The sequence below is a fragment of the Xyrauchen texanus genome, chromosome 11, assembly GCF_025860055.1.
Source record: "Xyrauchen texanus isolate HMW12.3.18 chromosome 11, RBS_HiC_50CHRs, whole genome shotgun sequence".
Taxonomy (NCBI): domain Eukaryota; kingdom Metazoa; phylum Chordata; class Actinopteri; order Cypriniformes; family Catostomidae; genus Xyrauchen; species Xyrauchen texanus.
Genome location: NC_068286.1, coordinates 32,621,103 through 32,644,137, shown reverse-complemented (window position 1 = coordinate 32,644,137; position 23,035 = coordinate 32,621,103). Strand labels below are relative to the sequence as shown.

At 41.4% G+C, this 23,035-nt stretch overlaps 1 protein-coding gene across 1 annotated transcript in view; it reads right to left on the bottom strand.

Moving 5' to 3' along the window:
* Window positions 1-23,035, bottom strand: part of LOC127651416 (receptor tyrosine-protein kinase erbB-4-like) — a 364,872-nt gene that overhangs the window by 28,392 nt on the left and 313,445 nt on the right. Inside the window, exon 20 of the mRNA XM_052137221.1 lies at window positions 15,629-15,814. Coding sequence (XP_051993181.1) covers window positions 15,629-15,814 — 186 coding nt within the window. The remainder of the gene's footprint in view (window positions 1-15,628; window positions 15,815-23,035) is intronic.

The window sequence follows — 23,035 nt, the reverse complement described above, 5'->3', positions numbered from 1 at the left end:
GATCTCGCCCTCCGAGTGATGATCATGACGTGATCTCTCGGGCAGACGGGGACCATACAACACATCCTGCCATGGCGCGATGCAATGTCTCACACCCCCGTCTCTTTGTCTCCAAGGGCGTCCCCCTGCGGCAGCAACACTGGCTCTACCACAGCCCGCCCCAGTAGGCCAGCCCCGGCATTGAGCCACCCACAGAAAGCAGATGCCACCCATCTCATGGCTGGTCACCAAGGACCCAAGAAGGCTTCAAAGTGTTCTCCGAGATGGGCAGCCCAGGAAGATCTGCTGCACAGGAGCTGGTAAGTGCACAACTTCTTCCCCCGTGAAGGGCCAGGTGGAAGTTATTTATTTTTCTTTTCTTATTTCACCCACATTCTAAGAAAAGAGTGGTTTTCTCATTTCCTGGGCCTCACAGTCAGTGTCCCCAGCCATCATTATTATGACCACCGGGCAACATGTCTCTCTCTGGCAGGTATTGCACCTCAGAGGCGGGCCTCCTGCATGCCCAGCTGTGGCAAAACCACCCCTGATGTGATGGTCTCCACGGGCTACTAGTACAAAAATCTTCCTCCCCCATCCCATGCTGTTCCGAGAGTGGTTACAAGGAGCTGGTATGTCCGACACAGTTGCTCCCCCTCGCGTGGGGCTTGGGGGCATAGCTCGCGCTCCCCAACCCCCCGCGATGGCAGATCGGGACTGTCCGCAATTCAGTTCGATAGGCCCCCGCCAAAGTCCAGCGGCGTCCGTTTCACTACAGTGAGAGGTGAAAATGTTGCTGCTGTGTGCCTAAATTGCCTCCCTCCCACAGAAGGATGCGATAGAGCTTGTCCCTCCAGCCGAGGTGAAGAAGCGGTCTTACAGCCCCTAATTAGCCCCTACTCAAAAAAGGTGGCGGGTTGTTACCAATCTTGGACCAGCGTGGCTGGGGTGCCGTGTGTAAAGGGCACACAATCGCTTGCCCTTGGACCGGCCAGTGACTGTGCTGGCACATCAACTACCTTTAATTGTTGGCGGGAATACTTGCCCCGAGGAGGCTATTGCTGTTGATCCGGGGCAAGCAATAGAGATGGCTACCGCTGGGCCAGCCAGTCCTTAAACTTCTGAGCAGTTAGCCACTCTCTGAGGTGTAGGGGACCACTTTATGCCTGCCAGTGTGTTGGGAGTTGCTGCGCTGGCTACGAGGCACACATAGTTCTGCCCATCTCCCACCGCCAGTCCGCGTAACCCGGGATCAGCTCTTGTGACGTTTTCCATTGGGACCCCTAGTGTCAACTCATCAACACAACGTCGAGTGAGTGACAGATAGGGAACGTCTCGGTTACTGATGTTATCTCCGTTTCTTGATGAAGGGAACGAGACGTGTGTCCCTCTTGCCACAACACTGAACCAACCGCTGAAATTGCCAGGTCTTTGGCTCGGCTTCTCAGTGCGAAACCTGAGTGTGTGATTGCAAGCTACACTCCTTTACTATCCGTATTTCAGGGGGAGTGGCATGCAAATCCCACACGCCAATTCTCATTGGCCTTTTCTCAAAGATGAGATGTCTGGGCTCCCAAGGGTGACCCCTAGTGTCAACTCATCGAAACAACATCTCGTTCCCTCCATCAGGGTATGGAGGTTACATCAGTAACTGAGACGTTACCCTTTATGATTAATTAATATTTTCTTTATATATTTTCTTCATATATGTATTAAATAAACATAAATTAATATATTTACTATTTAATTATTAATAAAACTTTCTAATGCAAGTGTACATGAAATTTTAAGTGTGCATATTAAGTAAGATTTACTCAGAAATAGTCAACATTACTAAACAAATACAATAAACGTCAACAATACATGTTGCTGTTAGCAGATAAATCCTCCAAATCAATACATAAATAAATCATAAGTAAACATCTTTATTTATTTGGCTGCTTTAAGATTGAATATCTTGAAATTAAAAATGTGCACATCCACATCTGCTATGTGCTCGCCCTGTCTTTTGTCATAGCATGGATCTGCTCCAACACAATAATGAAAGTGTATATAATATAGATTACTTATGGAATTTGACAGTCAATCAATAGAAATATTGATTACAACAAACCTCAGCATACCTGAGCAAAGTTTTATTTATCCTTAGTCTGCCTCAAAAGAATTAGAAATCCACACAGCATGTAAGAAACTGATAATTTAGTGATAAAGCAATGGTCACAGGCAAATGTAATTGCAAAACGAGCCTCGGAGAACACATTTCCACTTGATGGTTAATAAAAATATATGAATAGTTTCTAAGACTATGGAAAGCTGATGGTCATTTAGCATACTGTGTAATTTGCCCTATCAGAGATGATAGGCTTGCATTACTGTTGATACAATAATGATGTGGTCGCACATGTTTTTTTTGGCATTAAGTGACAACATAATGTTAATATTTTTCAAGCTGAATTGGTAAAATAATGATAAGAAATGGGTATAGGAACACTGGAAAGACAAGTGCTTCATTTTAAGCATTTGTTTATGAGATGTATAAAAGTGAAAATATGAAATAGGTCATATCATGACAAAACTTAATTGCCTTGATATTTTGAAATAAAAGAGCTCAATATACTACTTACATACAAGTCGATTTTGAAATCATGTTGCCTAATATGATAGTAATGTTACAAACAGCTTTGCGATTGCAAAGGTAAAATATTCAATACAATCAGATATAAAAAGCACAATCTATGGCTATTAAAAAAATATTATCGAAAGGATTAGATAAGAAAAAAAAAATGTAATACTGGATTTGAGATTTGATACAGTTGTTAGTGCAGTTTTAAAAAGATGAACATTTCCCTTGCTGTTTTAAACCCTAAGAATTCTATATCCTCAGACCATGATAAAACAGCCATTAAAGAGCAGTATTTTGTGTCCTCTGTTTGAAAAAACGAAGATAAATGTAGGAGTAACCCAATGAAAACACTGCCTGTATTTAGCATATCAAGCCATCTGCATCCTGATCCAGAGAGCATGAATGAATGCTGGCGTGAGGTGCATCCACAGACATTCATAGAGAATCTCCTCATCTCACTCTTTTACACACCAGCTTTTATGTGTACATTAATAAAGGTTGAAGTTTTCATGGAACAGAAAGAAAAAGGGTCCTACAGAAGGATGCGATAGAGCTTGTCCCTCCAGTCGAGGTGAAGAAGCGGTCTTACAGCCTCTAATCATCGTACTCAAAAAAGGTGGCGGGTTGTTACCAATCTTGGACCTGTGAGCCTGAATCGAGCTGGCGCAGAGACGCATCATAGCGAGCGTCCAGCATCAAGGTTGGTTCGCGGCGGTAGATTTTTTAATGATGCATACTTCCATACCAGTACGAGTTCCTCCCCCTCGATCTGTCCCTGTCACTTCACACCTTCACGAAGATCGCAGAGGCAGCCCTTGCCCCGTTAAGGGAAGTGGGCGTCCACATTCTAAACTATCTCGAAGACTGGCTACATCTAGCTCACTCGTGGTACATGTTGTGGGCACACAGGGACCTGGTGCTCAGCCACTTCAGCCGGCTGGGGCTTCGGGTCAACTGGAAAAAGAGCATCTCTTTCTCAGTATGGAGTTAGACTCGGTCTCAATGTCTGCGTACACTCAGACAGAATGCAATGGTCCCACTGAAATCCTTTCAGAGGCCCCTGGGGTATATGGCAACCTCAGCGACAGTTACGCTGCTCGGGTTGATGCATTTGAGACCACCTCAGAACTGGCCTCAGAAGAGTCGAGAGACGAACATGGTGCCACGAGAAAAGAAAAAGGGTCCCTCTGCAACCTATTACAACACACTCTCGCCTCTGGATAGTAAACGTAACAAAAATTAGACATTCCTGGATTATTTGGAACTAACTACAGAGAAGAGACACAAAAATTGGGTAGTATGTTGAATCTGAAAGACAATAATGCTGACAATAATGTGTGGAAGAGGGCAGGAATGAAAAGGAAGTGACAGGGGTGACTGGCATAAAATGTATTGCAGGGCACATGAAAATATATGCATGGAAACCAGATCTTAACAAGGAAATGAAAATAAAATAAAAGAGTTAATTCTGACTTTATGTCTCACACTTTCACAATGTAGCCTACACTTATTAATATTAAGTAATGTACATTTCTTAACTGAATAATAAACATATGAATGCTTTAAATGTACATATTGATGTTAAGTATACATAGCTAGCCTTTATGATTAACTGATATTTTCTTACTTTACATAAAGTATTTATCACAATATATTAAATAAGCATAAATATATGTGTACTTATTAATAAAACTTTTAATTCAAGGATGCATGTAATTTCATATTCATTAACATTTCCTCAAAAATAGTCAATATTACTAAACAAATACAATAAATTCAACAATACATGCAGCAGTTAGCAAATTAATCATCCAAATTAATACGTGAATAAATTATAAGTAACTTTATTTTGTAATTGCAACTTTCCTTCTTACAATTGCGACTGTCTCACAGTTTTAACTTTATTTCTCACAATATGATCTTTATTTTGTTGCAGTTGTTACTTTATTTCTCGCAATTTCTTGTTACTATGTTGCAATTGCATGATATTTATTTCTCACAATTGCATGATATAAACTAACAACTTATTTTTGTCAAATGTTTTGCTTGCTATCTTTAATGAAAATTGCACTTTTTTGATATTTTGTGATCAAATGCAATGACATTCATACATTTGAAGTGTGACTTAAAAGAGAAAACCTTTTTTTTGCCACTGTTCGTTCAGTATAAAGCAGTGGGGATTTCTTTAAGACTGCAAGGGAAGCTCAGCTTCCCCTATAATGTCAAAAAAATAATGGTAAAATATGTACTATTGTGTAAACAATTTATTGACTAAAAATGCATTAGAACACGTTCATCTCGAAGACGAGTTCGTTCAGAATCAGCTACATTACATATAGCAGGTCGGCTGACTCAATTTACTTCTCATACATTCCCGTAGCGTCAGTGCATTTCCCTGTTGAAGCCGAGCGTCCATTGACTTCAATGGGGCTGCTCTGAACAGTTTTTTTCAGTGCTCCGAAAATAGACGGTCATTGGATAAATGCTGCGATTATGTCCCGCCCACGGACGCTCAGCGTCTCTGGGGGTGAATGAGGAGTGGGCTGGCCCGGACTCCGGGCTTCCGCGTGATGATTGGAGGATCTGTTGAAAGACTGCATCTCCTTTTGATTGACAGCGAATCTGTACTATAAGAAGTCACTGAAGCTATTTAGCGCTCAGTCCCATCGCAGATTTCTCAAGTGTAGTCGAAAGACAAACTGCTGCAACCTATTTCTTTATATTTGTTTGGCGAAATTGCTAGTCAATTTGCATAATACATTTCACACAATTATACACCACATTCCTTGTTTCAGTTTTACCAAGTTTAATATATTTTGTTTTAGAGCGTTCGTTCGTTCGTTCGTTTCGTTCGTTTGTGTGTAATTGTGTGTAATACATTTCACACAATTATACACCACATTCCTTGTTTCAGTTTTACCAAGTTTAATATATTTTGTTTTAGAGCGTTCGTTCGTTCGTTCGTTCGTTCGTTCATTCATTCATACAGTAGGCTAGGCTAGCGTCGTACGGGTGAAACTGTGCACGATGGCAGACGGTGCTAATATTGTCGACTTGATTTTGGCGAAGCCATTTGAAAGTCTTCCTTACGAGGAAAAAATTAGAATTAAACAGCAGGGCAGATCAACACCTAAGATTGATTTAGTGCAAAAAATAGGGTAAATAAGTTTATAATGTAGGCCGAAAATGAGCTTCCCCTCTTTGAAAGACCAGCAGCCACCACTGGTATAAAGGATTCCATTTAGGATCCCCATATACTGTATGCATAGTATTCATATTATATAGGATTCACACTAGGCATGAGGCATCATTTATGTTTAGTATATCTGACATTTTCAATTCTATTTGCTAATTAGTTGTCAATTTCAACATGGTTTTACTGTCCTTTTACACAGGATACAGCACAAAACATGAGATGAAACAAAAATTAGAAAGTCTTATTACATCAGCCTTTATTTAGATGAGATTTTCAGGATTATAGCTGGCTGGATTTGACCTATGAGTGAAAACTTGTCTAGATCTGAAGAGCAGAGGTGAGATCATCTACTCCCAGAGTGTTCCATTTTCCCTCTCATGGCTTCTGCTGAAATGTCACCTCTCAGGCAATAATACAATAAATCTTTCTGATATTTACAGAAGGAAATATCAGGAACTAACTTCTTCTTTTTACTTTTTGCAAAGGATGAAACAAAGAAAAAATGGGGACAGAAAACCAAATCGGAGGTTTGAAACAGATGAGATAAAACTGAGGTGTCTATGAATAATATACTCCTACTCTAGACTGGTAGTGCACAAATAATTTTCACTAGCGGCCTGGGTACCTCAGCGTGTCTCCAGCCATGTCTCCAAGCAACCAAATTGGACTGGTCGCAAAGGCGGGTAAAGTCACATGGGGTAACCTCCTCTTGGTTGTGATTAGTGGTTCTCGCTCTCAATGGGGTGCATGGTAAGTTGTGCATGGATCGGTGTGAGTAGCATGAGCCACCAAATGCGGTGTCTCCACTGTGTCATGCACAACAAGCCATGTGATAAGATGTGCGGATTGACATCTCAGAAGTGGAGGCAACTGAGACTTGTCCTTTGCCACCTGGATTGTGTTGACACGTTCTCTGGAGCTTAACCAGAGAGACCATCGGGTTCTTGGTCACCTTTCTTACCAAGGCGCTTCACCCCAGATTGCTCGGTTTGATCAGGCGGCCTGCTCTAGTAAGAGTCCTCGTTGTTCCAATCTTCTTCCATTTAAGTATTATGGAGGTCACTGTGCTCTTGGGAACCTTCAATGCAGCCATATTTTTTTATATATAGACAGGTGTGTGCCTTTCCAAACCATGTCCAATCATTTGAATTTGCCACATGTGGACTCCAATCAAAGTGTAGACATATCTCAAAGATGATACAGAGAAATTGGATACACCTGAGCTAAATTTCAATTGTCATAACAAAGAGTCTGAATACTTATGTCAATGTGATAAAATAATGTTCTATTTAATAAATTTGCAGTTATCAAAGTTTTTTCTTTGTCATTATGGGGTATGGCGTATAGATTGATGTGAACAAAATAAATAATTTAAAGCATTTTAGCATAAGGCTGCAACATAACAAAATATGAAAAAATTAAGGGATCTTTCTGAATGCACTGTATATAAATATATTGCATTGTGTTTCATGGCTATGTATTTTCAGTATGCACCACGCACAAGATTTACATAGATGTAAGAAATAAAATTATCACAGTTAAGCAGTGAGAAAGGTTGGCAAGTAGGATATAAAGAAAGGTTCGGGAAACTCTTAAATTTCATGTAGTCCCAAGTGAAAGAGAGGCCAAAATTAAATGCCATGAAAAGATGAAGGTCAAATTTAAACCAGAATGCCATTACTTTCCATGTTTCATTTCTAATAATGGCTATAATTTCAATGCCACTCTTGCTGACATGGCATTGACTCTTTGTTCCCATTACAAACTGCAATTATCTACAAATTAAGCCCAGTGCCACTAGTGGTGTCAACAGCTTACAACCCTCAAAACCTACATATAAAATCCCACTGTTTTATAGACACAAATTTATATACTCATTAATGTAGATGAGGATTGCTTAAAAGGCTGTGAAACAAATGAGAAATCCCATTAAGTAGTTCCAATAACCGTTAAGTAACCAAATTACCTTTGTTATACTTCAAATGAGCAGAATCCAACTGTACATTCACTGTGATCCTTTACCAAATTAAAATGAATTTAAATTAATATGTCAAATAAATGAATACAAAAGCATAAATATTGACAGTTAGACTACTTGGCTACATCTTCCTGCAAGAACAAATACATTTAAAACTGGTTCCATATCCTGTAACACAATAAGATTTATCTAAAAAGTAATCTAAAAGTTTAAAAAAGTGCAAGTATTTAACAATGATTCTTTAATGATTTATGACCTGAGAATGTGTTGTTCCCTGTCTGTCGCTCACATTGACATTGTGTTGAGTGAAGCAACACTAGGGGTTTTTCTTGAAGGCCTCGGTTACCTCTGAATTTTAGAAAAAGTCAATGAGAATTTGACAGACAGAATTTGCATGTCCCTCCCCCAGACATACGGGTATAAAGAGAGGGAAGCATGCATCTGTTCATTCAGATTTCTTCTTCAGAGCCTAGCGGTTGTGCGATCAGCGAGCTGAGATCGCTTACTGTTCCACTCACCTCTGCAGAGCCTATGTTGTTGGATCTACGGTGCATATCAGCGTCTTTCTCTTTCTCTGTACGGCAGTGCAGCTTTGCCCCTGGGCGCTTCGACAGCACTGCTAAAAGAGAGTATTTATAAAATAGTTTATTTTCTCTAAAAGAGCAATACACAGCTGCCATTGAATGTCCTTTTCAGGACGCGTCTTTGTAAAGATGCCCTTCCACCCCGGTGTAGTTCCTGGATGCAGTCGATACCTCTCTGCTCCTGATGGTCATTGACGCTGCCTCATGTGTCTGGGCCGTGATCACAATGAGGCGGCGTTTGTGGATGGTTCATGTTCTTACTGCTAGAACATAACCATGGTAACATCGCGGTCACTGCTTTCCTTCTAAAAAGAGAAACGCCACTCCAGCTGCCCCCCACGTCGCTCCTTCTTCCCACATGATTGAGGAAGACCCGGCTGGCAATGGAAGCAATTTGGGGATGACAGCGGGCTCGGTTTCGCCGGGTAGATCCCCATGAACCAACCGCCCCCCTGCATGCTTGTTGACTTACTTGATGAGCTGACGAGGTCATGGAGGGCACATTTCACTGCCCGCAACTGACCTCCTCGCTCATCTGCTCTAACTACCCTGGTGGGATCGCCCGGTGCTCCCCTCCAAGGCCTGTAGGATGACATCATCACTCACCGCCAAAGCCTACAGTGCCACCGGACAGGCCGCCTCCACCCTGCATGCCATGGCCCTCATGCAGGTTCACCAGGGCAAGGCACTCAAAGATCTGCACTTGGGTAGTCCTGACCCCGACATGTTGCAGGAACTGCACACTGCGACCGACCTCACCCTCACAGCGGTCACAGCGTGGTCACAGCGCAGACACTTGGACAAGCGATGGCCACCCTTGTGGTCGAGTAATGTCACCTATGGCTGAACCTGGATGAGATGCGGGAGATAGACAAAGCTCGCTTTCTCAGCAGCCCCTGTCACCCAGCTTGGTCTATTCGGTAACACCGTTGACGACTTCGTCCAACATTTCTCGACGGTGAAGAAACAGACTGAGACCATTTCCCACATTTTGTCCCACCGCCGTTCCAGCGTGGGCCACGCTCCATCTGCTCACTGTGGGTGTCCTCCTGCGGCTTCCAAATGGCAGGCAGCTCCGCCTCAACCTGTGCCCAGCACTCAGCCCCAGCGTCGAGCACCCCTCTGAAAGTGCATGCCCCCCATCTCCTGAACATCCTCGAGGACCCGGAAGGCTCCCAAGCGTTCTTGAGATGGACGACCCAGGGAACAATGGTAACCTTAGCGCATTAGCCATGGAATCAGCTATCAAGCACATTCGGAAAGGAGATTTACTAATATTCACAAAATATAAAGCACGATACTTGCATATTCAGGACGTAAAGCTGGGACTCGAACAGTTGGTACTGATCCATGCTTGATAATCACATTTTGAAGATCCAGATTTATATTGACATACATTCACAAAGCAGTGCGGTGTAAAATGATTTGCGCAAACATACACGCATTTTGTATGTCTTGGGGCACATTTCCTTCAAAAACAAAACTGTCCACTGCGGCTCTGACGCCGGGAGTACATGAGACTCCCATGTTCACTTTTACAGCCAACAACAAAACTCTTACGAATCGGAGACATGATTCTTCTCACTCTATTTGTTCCAGCTCAAGGAAGGAAGAAAGAAAAACAAAAAAAAGGGGCCACATCTCTCGAATTTCTAGGCATCATGCTCCATTCTCTAAACATGCAAGCTTCCTGCCTAAAGAAACACGACAGGATCAGGTCTATTTACACGTCGTTCTCTGGTCAGTTTGGGCCTCATAAGCAATCTCCAGTCCCTACCAGGCCACCTCACTTTTGCCATGCTTATCATTCCTTAAGGCCACTCCTTCGTTTCAAGCCTCCCCACACTAGCTCATTCCATAGACAACCTCTCCTACCTATCAATCGATGATGGCTGCCGCGAATCTCCGGATGACATGTGCCAATTCACGGACGTGGCTCCCTCCACAGGACTCAGGGGTTACTTTCTATGATCATGGTTCACAGGAAAATGGACAGAATTATACTTTTTCAATATAGCTTCCTATGCTCCATCCGTTCTCTTCTAAATGAATCTCATCATTAGGTAATTTCGTCATTTAATGTATTTAATACATTTTCTTGATCTGCAATCCCTGTCTCAATGCGGCTCAGCTGAGGGAAGAAAGATATGACACAGAGACTCAAGCTATCAAATCCTTCCACGTTTATTCATATAGCATTTCATTAAATGGTCCAGCAAAACAACATTCCACTTTACCCTCCAATGAAATGGTTCCTTACCCTTATATTTGAGTACAGGAATGGGATATACATTCTCAGAGCAGCTGCATTTTGTGATGCCACAGCAAGCTACATCAACAAGAGAAGATTAAAAGAGGCCTTTATTATTCCACACCCATCGTCAAGGCCAGCATCATATGGGTTTCCTTCAGACATGCAAACGCATCATAGTTATGCGACAATTCCACAGTCGTCACTATAAATCAATAAAGCCTGGTCCCCCTCGAACCATCATGTCCCTAATGAGACGTCTGACATGGCAGAGCATTTCCTGCCACTTCATTATCCCAGCCAGACACATCCCTGGGTTTTCAATGTAATCTCTGTCTCCCTCCCTCATTTCGCAAGAGTTCCACAGACCAGCTCCTACTGGCACCCTTCGAGGTATACTGGAATCCACAATGAAGATGCTCGGCCGCCGATCTCCCCAATTGTACCCAAAATGGTCAACCTAACCCAAATCATCAAACAAGCTCAACTCTCCATCAGCCATAAGCTCTCATGCATATCTGGTGGTGGTTGGTGGCTCTCTCCCAGTACATCTGATTCAACTCAAGCACGCCCACTGTTCGCAAGGATAGCGCATAACTATGTCTACCCCCCTTGCCAGGGCTTCCATAATCTCAACATGGTTCCTCTGCATGGGTATTGCACAAGCCTTCAGCTGGAAAGCTGGCACCATACTGGGATATCCTTCAACAGGGTATTGCACGACAACATCGCCATTATCGTATGGCTTTACGCACGTTGCCCACCTCTCAGCAAAGATGCCCAAACAACTCTTCCCTCGTCGGAGGGTTCTCATAATCAAATGGTGTATCTTTCAACGAAGGGACTGCAAGCAACGTCGCCATTATCGTATGGCTTTACACACGTTGCCCAACTTTGGCAAAGATACCTCAAACAACTCTTCCCTCGTCGGAGGGTTTTCATATCAAATGTCTTTCAACGAAGGGACTGCACGCAACGTTGCCATTATCGTATGGCTTTACACACGTTGTCCACCTTTGGCAAATATACATCAAACAACTCTTCCCTCATCGGAGGGTTTTCATATCAAATGTCGTCTTTCAACAAAGATACTGCACAGCAACGCCGGCCTAACATAGGGCCACATACCACGCTGCTCGCCTTAGGCCGATTCTGCACAACCAGGGGCCTCGACTGAAAGCCCAAAATCACAAAAAAAAAAATAAAAAAAAAACGTTCCTATTGGAAAGGCTTCACACAACCGTAAGAGAGATATCGCAAATTTCATGTCAATTCTGATGCTTACATCTCTTATTTTCTCCTTCTCCAGAATGAACGCAAGACCTGGTTCGTACCAAACTGGATCATCTCTTTTGGGGGTAGTATACTACTTTCTCTCATTTTGGAGGTAGCTCCGGGTACAACTCCCTCAGACCGCCGGATGAGGCCTATGCCAAAGAGAGAGACATTACTTTCTGTTTTACATTTATCAAATAAATGGCATCTTAAACTTCACTCAAGCCTGCGTGTCTTCATGATAGAAATGGAAGCGCAGCGTAGTTCTAGCAGGAAGACTAGCAGCTGTACATCATCACATCATTAGCTTGGTAATTCCTAGCCAATTGCATGTAAGCCATTGCTTTATAAGTCTGCTCACAATATATCACATTGCTCAACCAGTTGAGCCCTGTTCCGCACGGGGGTAGGCTTCTCGCCCCTGCCTCCTATCTCCAGCAGGACATGACGGTTCAGGGTACAACTCCCTCGGACCGCCGGATGGGGCCTACGCCAAAGAGAGAGACATTACTTTCTGTTTTACATTTTTAAAATTAATGGCATTTTAAACTTCACTCAAGCCTGCGTGTCTTCCCGATAGAAGTATTTTTCCCATTTTATTTTTTCCATAGAAATGTCATAAAACCCTTCATAAAAAGTTCTACCAAGTTCTACCTAGCCAAACCAAACAAACCACCTTCAATAAATCACAACATTACAAACTGTGATTTTAAGCAAAAAAAAGTGTTTAAAAATCTAAAATCATTTTTCGCAAATGGCATGAACAAAAAACAAACTTAGAACAAGTATGTGTCAGAAATGCCTTAGTGCTTTCATTGATGCTATTGAGTCTGAACTTGTCAGAGAGCTGGAATTTGATGACGTGGTGACTGAATTCTCAAGGAAGAAATCAAGAGGCCGATCTTCTAAGGTAAGAGGCATGTTTATTTATTATTACATGTTATTATGCTTGCTGCTGATTTGTATGATTTAATTACATTTATAGATGGTGTGCTGTAAATTTTTCATTGGCTAACAATCTAAACAATCAATTTAATTTTGTAACTGACATAGTTTTACATATATAACTATAGCTGAGGTTGAGTTGATACGAGGAGGGGTGGGAGGGGCCCATGATGCCTTTGTGCCCAAGGGCCCAATATTTGTTAATCCGGCCCTGTTCGGAGGTCACATTTTTGCTCTGAAATAAAAATAGTACTTCACTTATAGTTAGGTTTAGGGTTTGGGCTAGTGGGTAGAGTTGATAAAATATGCATACCTGACTGTATTACAGTGTTTACAAATAAAAATACAACTCATTTTTTGGTGCCACTCTGTGGACATACCCAAAAAGTGGAGCTCACACATGTCCATGCATTCAAAAACACTTCAAGCTTTGGCCACTGGGGGTAGTGGACTGAATTTCAGGAAGCACAGACCAATTTCAGCAGCAGAACTTTCTACCTACCGTCGCCAAATTCACATTTAAGACTGAAGTGACTTGATGCCAATTGTCCCGTGCTCCACTCGTACCAGATGGTATTAATTAAGATGTGTGTTGACTCGAGAGTGATTGGAATGTGATTGGATCTGGCAGTCCTAGTCCTGAAGTTGGTGAGCTGGCATTGTGATCGGACTCTGATTTACTGTGGACACAGTCCACATACTGTATGTTGTCCTCAATTTTTCTTGATTTGATTGGAGCGGTCAATGTCAGCCCACTTTGCACATTTTTAAATAAATCCACCCTCCTAATTAATGGAAAACAACAAACTGCAGTTCAAACATTTGCATTAGCCTCTGCATTGGGGAATTTTGCCCCAAATACTTGCATGGTTTTATCCTTGTCTGACATCAGTGTGATTATTGTGATGTTACTTCTAGGTGTGACTTCTTTCCATATTTACGTGGAAAATGAAGGCTCATAGTCAGCTTTAAATACACAATCCTGTGATGAGTGTAATCACAATTTCATGCTGAGATTATAATTTCACTGTGTGCAGTAACAGTTTGACAGCTCAATGAGAATTCGGCTGTTTACATTGTAACAGCATGACCCAGGAAAACCTCCAGAAGCAGGTATGTGTCACCAGCAAAATTCCAAGGCACGAACAGGCAACGCTGTTGAGTGGTTTGCTCAGCATAGAACCTGATTAATAGGTGCCATTAAAACAATGGCCGAATCTCTAAGTAACAGCAAAACAGCACCCATCCCTTGAACTCAATCCATTTACACCCATCCCTTGAACTCAATCCATTTACACCCATCTCTTGAACTCAATCCATTTACAGCCAACAGATTAAACGACTGATTGTAAACCAGTTCAAGGTGCATGCAGTGTAAAGTAAAATGTCATGAAATAGAAAGAGATAGATACTAACAAATGTTATTCAGGTTTGGAACAACATAAGGTTGAGTAAACAACAGATTTTTTTTTTTTTTTACATTTTTTGTCCGTAAACTACCAAGTTACTGGAATTCTGAGAAAATTAATTTCATTGTATCTGGACAGATTGGTAAGCCTTTAAAAAATATATTTTTTAGTGTTGTTAATTAATTATATCTTTATTTATATGGCAATTTTTTTAGCTCCGGTATTTGTAAAAAGTAAGAATGGAAAATAAAAAAACTATCAAGTACTATATATTTCAGTTAAAAAAGCTGTATTAGACATTGATATATCACACATTGCCTTCATTTATCCAGCCTGCCTTCAAATGTAAGATTAAGTATTAGGAAAACAGAAAGATTTGTAACCTTCATTACTTTAATCCAATACATTTACTGACATAATTTTTGAGAATGATGGAAAATGGTGTTAATTTTGATGTGTGTATTTTTTTATGTTAAAATACTTAATAAATACATGAACACTATTAAAACATGTATATTAAAATACTTAATAAATATATGAACACTATTAAAACATTGCTTTGCTTGCATGAGCAGCAACCAGTGGCACGATTTAGGGGTGGAACTACCTGTTTAAACAACCAATGGAATGTTTGAGAAACCTGTTTGGTAAGTAAGGAATAATTGACGACGGGCCGTTGAATTATTAGAAAACTAATGCACACCCGGGGTGGTAATGCGGTCACGACGCAAAGCGGAGTGGCCATTACACCTCGGGTGTGCATTATTTTTCTAATAATTCAACGGCCCGGAGTCAATTATTCCGCTTATACTACAGTTACCACACCTCGAAACATTGTTCAGATGATGTGATTCTAGATATAATAATTGCACACCTTAGAACGTTCTCAACCAATCAGAATCAAGCATTCAACAGCCCTGTAGTATAACAGTCGTTAATTTTGCAGTTCTTTACTGGCATACAAATTAAACACAGCAGCTATGATAAATTCCATCAGCTCAAATAAAATAAAAATAAAATCACATTTTAACAAATAATAATAAAAAAGATTGAATATATTAGTTAACTGCTACCAATGAATTTAGATGAGGATATTTGCATATATTCAACAGAAGCTTTCAACTTCAGACTTCCTACTATTTACATACATATTATTTAATTACTGAATTAAAATCAGCAAAGAAAGACTGTACGATTCCAAAACAACTATTTCATATCAGAGTAGTTGATGGGCTCAGAATTACAGGATGGAGTAGAGCAGATCAATCCATATATTGGGGATCATACATGTTTTTGAAGTTCAGGGCAACATACAAAAACACACATCTTCCTATGTACAGGAATGCTTGCTAAAATCATATACCACTAAGACAGAAAATGATCCTTACCTTTGTGATCTGCACACACCAGTTGAGCAGCAACTGGGAGCCAATGTTCTCCTGGTGCTCATGTACATAGTCTAGCAGACAGCCGTGGGGCATCAGCTGAGTGACAAGCTGGATAGTGGGACTCAAACAGACCCCCAAAAGACGCACTAGATGAGGATGCTCCACGCTGGCCATGATCACTGCCTCCTGGTGGTCATGCGATTAAAAAATGAAAATAAAATAAACAAAGATCAAAGTAATGCTATAATACTGTGCACAGTGTATAGGTGCTTGTGGGATGTTTTTTCCTCTGGGCTTGCCATAGACTGGTACTCTGTTCATGCACTCCTGGTGTGCTGAAAACGTGTGTAGTCTGAGTTGAAACCTGTGCTACAATAAAAAGCAAGAAAAGTACTTATCCCCCACACACACACTCTACAAAACATAAAACTAAAGTTGATGTCTTTCAAGTAATTGTAACTAATTTCTAATAACTAATTTCGAAATAGTAAAGATTGTGCTGCACATTGAAACACTTCTCATAATAGCAGAGGTTTTAACAGTGGATTTAATATTTTAAAATGATCAACAAGAAAACAAACTGGCATGGCAGCTATCTCTATTTACTGAGAATCTCTGTTCTCTACAGACTGAACAGTCCAGCTGAAATATATAAATCAATTGCACAACTGACACTCAATTGGACTGGAAATAATAATGATAATAATAATAATAATAATAATAATAATAATAATTATTATTATTATTATTATTATTATTATTGAAAGAAGTAATCGAACATAGAAATTAACAAAATGCTAATCTTTTCAAAGTAGTATTGTTGTTTTGAGATTACCACTCTCAATTCATTTTCAATATTCAGTTTTGATCTGTATTTTGTTTTGATTAAGGCAACTGCTGAAAAGCCTTTCTCACAAAGATAAAAAGTGACAAAAGGCAACAGTCTTGCTTCTGCTCGCTGGCCAGTCAGAGGGTAGTCTTGCTTCACCCAGCTAAGGTACTGGATGCGTACCACATTCTCATTGCTGAGTCAGAAAACAGTTCTATATACTGCTCCTCCTCCTCCATGCTGAAGGTGGTCGGTGGTGGTGACACAAATTAGTCTCTGATCCAGTCATATTTGCTGCTGTCATTCAGAGAAGAGTATTTCTGGAAATTTGATTTTAAAACTGAGATGTGATCTCTCACACATGGAAGCACATTGTTCTGCAGCTTGTTGGTCTCAATGAATGGCTTGAGATTTTCAAATGCATCAATGTCACTGTTCAAGTCTTCACCACATGTCCAGTTTCCTTGTGAATAACAGTATCTTAACTTACAGCTGTGTTGGTGCCCTGCAACTGAAGAATTCAATTCACTGAGCTTGTCAAAGATGTCACTCAGATAAACCAGTTTCATCAGAAACTATTCATCAAGGAACTTTCTGGAAAGTTTGTTCCCTTACTCCTCCATGAAAAATCTGATCTCATCTTTAAGTTTGAATACCCTGGACAATACCTGTAGGAGCCTAAATCTAGTTAATTGATAAGTAATTTAATGTATGTGTTAAACAGTAATTTGCATGATTCATTTTATGTGGAGAAAATATTTACAGTTCGATACAGTTAATATTTACAGTAATGCAAGGAGTTAATTGTGTTATTATCTAAAATGTGTGTGGATAATTTAGAGTGTATTTATGTTACTTTGGTTGTATTTTGGGAATACTCTCGCGAGAGTTAGTGAGGAGAGTTAGTGAAGATTTTTAGTGAAGTTATCTGTGTGAACAGTCAGGTAAGCAGAGAGTGGAGCCACACAGTTTTTTGACCTTTACATTACTTTACCTTTCTCTACTTTTGTGTTGTTAATAATCATTTTTATTTTTCGTAATATTACTGTGCTGCTATTTTTGTGAATAACCAAGTAAACTGATATATATTTTTTACGAGTTGTCCTGTGGATTTATTGAAGTGGATGTGGACGAAGGGAGTGGATAAAGCGCCAAGCTAAGGCTTCATTCAGTGGAAACCTACATTTTAGTCAAAAAACTAGCTCTGCACGGATTATTGGACTTTGGAACTGCCTGAGGAGATAAAAGACGGAAGGAGGAAACTTTCACGGGGAAAGCGGCAAGACGTATCTTTCCTTGCTCTGCTGTGGATCGTTAATCGAAACCGAGAGGACTGTGTTCACGGGCGCGCGTGCCGCCGTGAGAGAGATAAATAAAAAAATAAAAGGACGCCGTGCGGCTGAACGACGAGGTGGAACGTGGTGTGTGTATGTTAAGCTCACCCTACGGTTTTGATATTTGCACTAATAAAGTGTGTAAACATTCGCTCGTTATGGATGAACAAGACAGTGAAAAACGGACGGTAAAAATGACTGAGAAAGCCGTGGAAGAACACAAGTCCAGACAACTTCATGCACGCAGGTATAAGCTATCCCAGCTAACGAGCATGATAAAGCAAATTGAGCAATTAATGGAAGATGATGCAAATGCTGACATCGTTAAAAATAAATTGCGTGTGGACTTCAGTGGTTTGCAACAAGAATTGGCCGACTTAAATTCAGTTTTGAGAAGATTTATGTCTGATGAAGAATTCTTGGATGATCAAAGGAATTGGTTTGATCTTAAAAATAAGTCAATAAATGATTTCTTCTGGAAATGTGAGGAATGGATGAAAGAGGTCATGAAACGCTCTGAGCAGGCTGAAGAGTGTGATAAACGCGTAATGCCCACAGATAGTAGGTCTACATCATCAAAAACCACCATGAAACGCTCAAGTAGAACCAGTTCACAATGTGGAAGTGTGTCATCATCATCTTCAGTCAGAATAAAGGCAGAAATGGAGCGTGCTTCATTAAAGGCAAAGGCGGCAGCTTTAAGAGAGAAGTTAGCCATAGAAAAGGAAGAAGCAGATTGGCATGCAGAAAAAAGATGCAGAGAAGCTCAGCTGCAAGCAGAAGAAAAGCGGCGAGAGGCGGAGTTTGATGCTGAGCAAAAGAGAATAGAAGCTGCAATAAAGGCTAGAAAGGAGATGCATGCAATGCAGACTGCTCTTGCGGAGTCAGACGCAAAAATGGAAGTTTTGCAAAAATATGAATGCACACAAACAGCCGAGAGCAATATAGAAACTAATGAACAGATCGCTGAAACAAAGGTGAACATCACCTATCAACCACCAACCCAGCACACCTCGCCTACGCCCAAGCTTGAAAACAAGGTTCAGCTAGCAAGGCCACAAGTAGCCCCGCCTGCATCGAACATGGATCTTAACAATGGACCAGTGCTTGATAGTTTATGCAAGGCTATCTCTCAGCAAGTTGACGTCATAGAGTACCTCGTGAAGAATCACAAAGCCACCTTACTCCCTGAGCTCACCATTCTAACATTCAAGGGTGACCCGCTTGAGTATAAATCCTTTATCAGATCTATTGAACATGGAGTTGAAGGCCGCACTGGTGACAGTCGTGATCGCCTACAGTTTTTGTTGCAGTACACAAGTGGACAACCACATGAGTTGGTAAAAAGCTGCATTCACATGGAACCCTCAGCAGGTTATGCTAAAGCGAAGGAAATGCTGAAGGAGTTTTTTGGTGATGATTACAAGATAGCAGAAGCTTACATAAAGGAGGCTTTGGATTGGCAGACAATTAGGCCAGAAGATGGCGTTGCACTGCAGTCTTTCGCACTGTTTCTTACAGGCTGCTGCAACACAATGACTGATATAAGCTACATGGAAGACTTGGACAACACAGCTAACATAAAGGCACTGGCTAACAAGCTGCCATATAAACTCAAAGAAGCTTGGAGAAAATCTGCATGCGATCTACAAGAAAAAACAAAGAAAAGGGTGAAGTTCAAGGATTTTGTCGAATTTGTCAACAAGCAAGTCAGATATATACTAAACCCACTCTATGGAAACATACAAGAAACCACCACCAGGCCAAAACAACCAGTACAACAGAAACCAAACCTACAATACGCAGAGACATTCAGACCAAAGAAAGTATTCACAGCAGCCATTGTCTCCTCCCAGACTGAAAACAAATTCAAGACTGAAAATGACAAACAACCAACGCCAAAAACACAGACTGTCTCAGTGGATGCAAACAGCAAGCCCTGTGTTTATTGCAAGGGAGAGCAACACAGTCTCGCAGTCTGCAGAAAACTCAAGTGCAAGGCGCACAAAGAAAAAATTGACTTCCTGCGAAGCAAAGGTTTGTGTTTTGCATGCTTGAAACATGGTCACATGAGCAGCAGCTGTAAAGAGAAAGCTCAATGTCAAGAATGCTCTCGACTGCATCCCACACTGCTGCACATGAACACTAAAGGCTTGCGAGAAGAAAAAACAAGCGAGCGTTGTGGACAGCAATCTGTTTCAAGTGCTCTTGTACATATGAAGGAAACTTTTGCTGTCATCGGGGCTGGTAAGGAAAACTGTGTTCTTTCGATCATTCCAGTGTGTGTCAAGGCACAAAAGGGAGCCAAAGCAGTGACAACATATGCATTTTTGGATCCAGGTAGCTCAGCTACTTTTGCTACGGAGTCATTAATAAACCAACTGAGTATGAACGGACGCAATACAAGCATCTTGTTGCAAACAATGGGGAATGAATCTATTGTTAACACTTGCATTGTGAATGGACTGGAAATTAGTAGCTTGGATGGCAAACACTTTATTGAACTTTCAGAGGTGTTTTCACAGAAAAACATACCTGTAACCAAAGACAATATTCCCCGTCAAGAGGATGTTGACAGTTGGCCTCATTTAAAGGAGGTGAAACTTCCCACTATCCAAGCAGAGGTTGGATTACTCATAGGAGCAAATGTTCCCAAGGCGATGGAGCCACTGCAGGTGGTTAACAGTGTGGATGACGGCCCATACGCCGTGAGAACGATATTAGGATGGACTGTAAATGGGCCGCTCAGAGGTGAAAGCGATATGAGGGAGACAAACACATTGACAGGAGTCACCACCAATCGTATTTCAGTAGCCAAGCTAGAAGAGCTCTGGCAACTGCAGTTCAAGCAGGACTTTCCTGATGCTGGACAAAATGAAGACATTGAAATGTCCAAAGATGATCACCAGTTTATTGACATGGTGTCTCGGTCCTCAAAACTTGTGGATGGTCATTACAGTGTTTGCCTGCCGGTGAAGAACAAGTCATTGTATATGCCAAACAACAGATCAGTCGCAGAGCAACGTGCACTGAACCTACGGAAAAGATTCTCCAGAGATGTCAAGTTTCACGCAGAATACTTTGCATTTATGGATGACATTCTCAAGAAAGGCTATGCAGTGAAGCTGGATATCGTTGAACGTCAGCCAAATGAGGGACGAACATGGTATTTGCCTCATCACGGAGTTAGACATCCAGTTAAGCAAAAACTGCGTGTCGTTTTTGATTGTGGAGCGAGTTTTCAAGGAACATCGCTCAACCAACAGCTCCTGCAGGGACCGGACCTAACAAGCTCGCTGGTAGGGGTCCTCTTAAGGTTCAGACAAGAGACCGTCGCGGTCATGGCTGACGTGGAGGCTATGTTCCACCAGATCAGAGTCAGCAATGAAGACACTGATCTCTTCAGGTTTCTTTGGTGGCCTGATGGGAACTACGAGCAGGCACTTGTCGAACACAAGATGTTGGTCCACATCTTCGGCGCAACGTCTTCTCCAAGTGTTGCAACTTTTGCACTTCAAAAATGTGCTACAGATTTTGAGCATAAATTTGGTCAAGAAGCCACCAAAACAGTGAAGAAAAATTTTTATGCAGACGATTGTCTTAAGTCAGTTACAGATGAAGACACAGCAATCACTCTTTGCACTGACTTGAGGAATATGTTGGCAGAAGGTGGATTTCGACTAACAAAATGGTCGAGTAACAGTCGAAGGTTGCTCAACTTCATTCCTGAAGAGGAAAAGGCCCAGGGTTTTCAGGATTTGGACTTGGATGAGGATAACTTGCCAATGGAGAGAGCATTGGGAATCCATTGGTGTGCCAAAACGGATCAGTTCAAGTTCAAAATCAACCTCAAAGTTCGACCACACACTAGGAGAGGCCTACTTTCCCTTGTCTGTTCCATTTTTGATCCGTTGGGTTTTCTTGCTCCAGTGATACTGCCTGCCAAAAGAATCTTGCAAGACTTATGCAGCCAGAAGTATAGCTGGGATGAAGAACTGCCTGATAATGTCATTAAGAGCTGCAAAAAGTGGATGTCTGGATTGCAACAGCTTGAGACCTTTGGAGTTGACAGATGTGTTAAGTCAAAGCAATTTGGTGCGCCATTCATTGCACAGTTAAATCATTTTGCTGATGCTAGTGAAAACGCATACGGAACAACCAGCTACCTACTGCTACGCACTGCAAGCGGTGAAGCTCAATCCACTCTGATTATGGCAAAGGCAAGGGTTGCGCCTTTAAAGTCTCCAACCATACCAAGAATGGAATTGACTGCAGCCACAGTTGCCGTCAAGATGGACAAGCTTCTGAAGAAGGAGCTTGAACTGGAACTTAACGAATCAATCTTTTGGACAGACAGCACGGCTGTGCTGAAGTACTTGAACAGTGAAGGCACAAGATTCAAGACTTTCGTTTCCAATAGGATCACAACAATCCTGGAGCACTCTCAGACTTCACAGTGGAGATACATTAATACCAATCTGAATCCTGCTGATCATGTCTCGAGAGGACAGACTGCTGAAGCATTCTTGAACAACGAAAGCTGGCTTTCAGGACCAAGTTTTCTGCTCTGTGCACAAGACCAGTGGCCCAAAAATCCAGATCCTGGAATGCTGGACATTGATGACTCGGAGGTTAAAAAGGTAGTTCAAGCGCATGTTATTCAGACGCAAGAGCCCAAAAATGCTACGGAACAGTTGATGAACTACTGCTCATCCTGGACAAAACTAAAACGTGCGGTGGCATGGTTTCTGAAGTTTAAAGATTTGCTTAAGGAACTGACAGTAAAAAGAAAGGAACTTAACTCACACGGAGAAAACCGAATTATTCAATTCAAGAAAGTTTTCAAAGGAACACACCTAACCTGTGAAGGTTTGACTGAAGCAGAGAGAGAAATTGTGAAATACTGTCAAAAACAAAGCTTCAAAGAAGACTTGACTATGCTAAAGAAACATCAAAGGGTAAAGAAAAGTAGTTCGCTCTACAAGCTGAACCCTGTACTTCAAAACGGAGTCATCAGAGTTGGTGAAAGGATGAGCTGCGCAGCAATGCCAGAGGATTCCAAGCATCAAGCCATCTTGTCAAAAGATTCACACATCACAATGCTTGTGCTGAAACACATTCACGATGTTACAGCTCATGCCGGGAGAAATCATATGTTGGCACAACTGCGTCAAAGATTCTGGGTTCCCGGAGCAAACAGCGCTATTAGAAAGTTATTGTCCCGGTGCATCAGCTGTAAGAAAC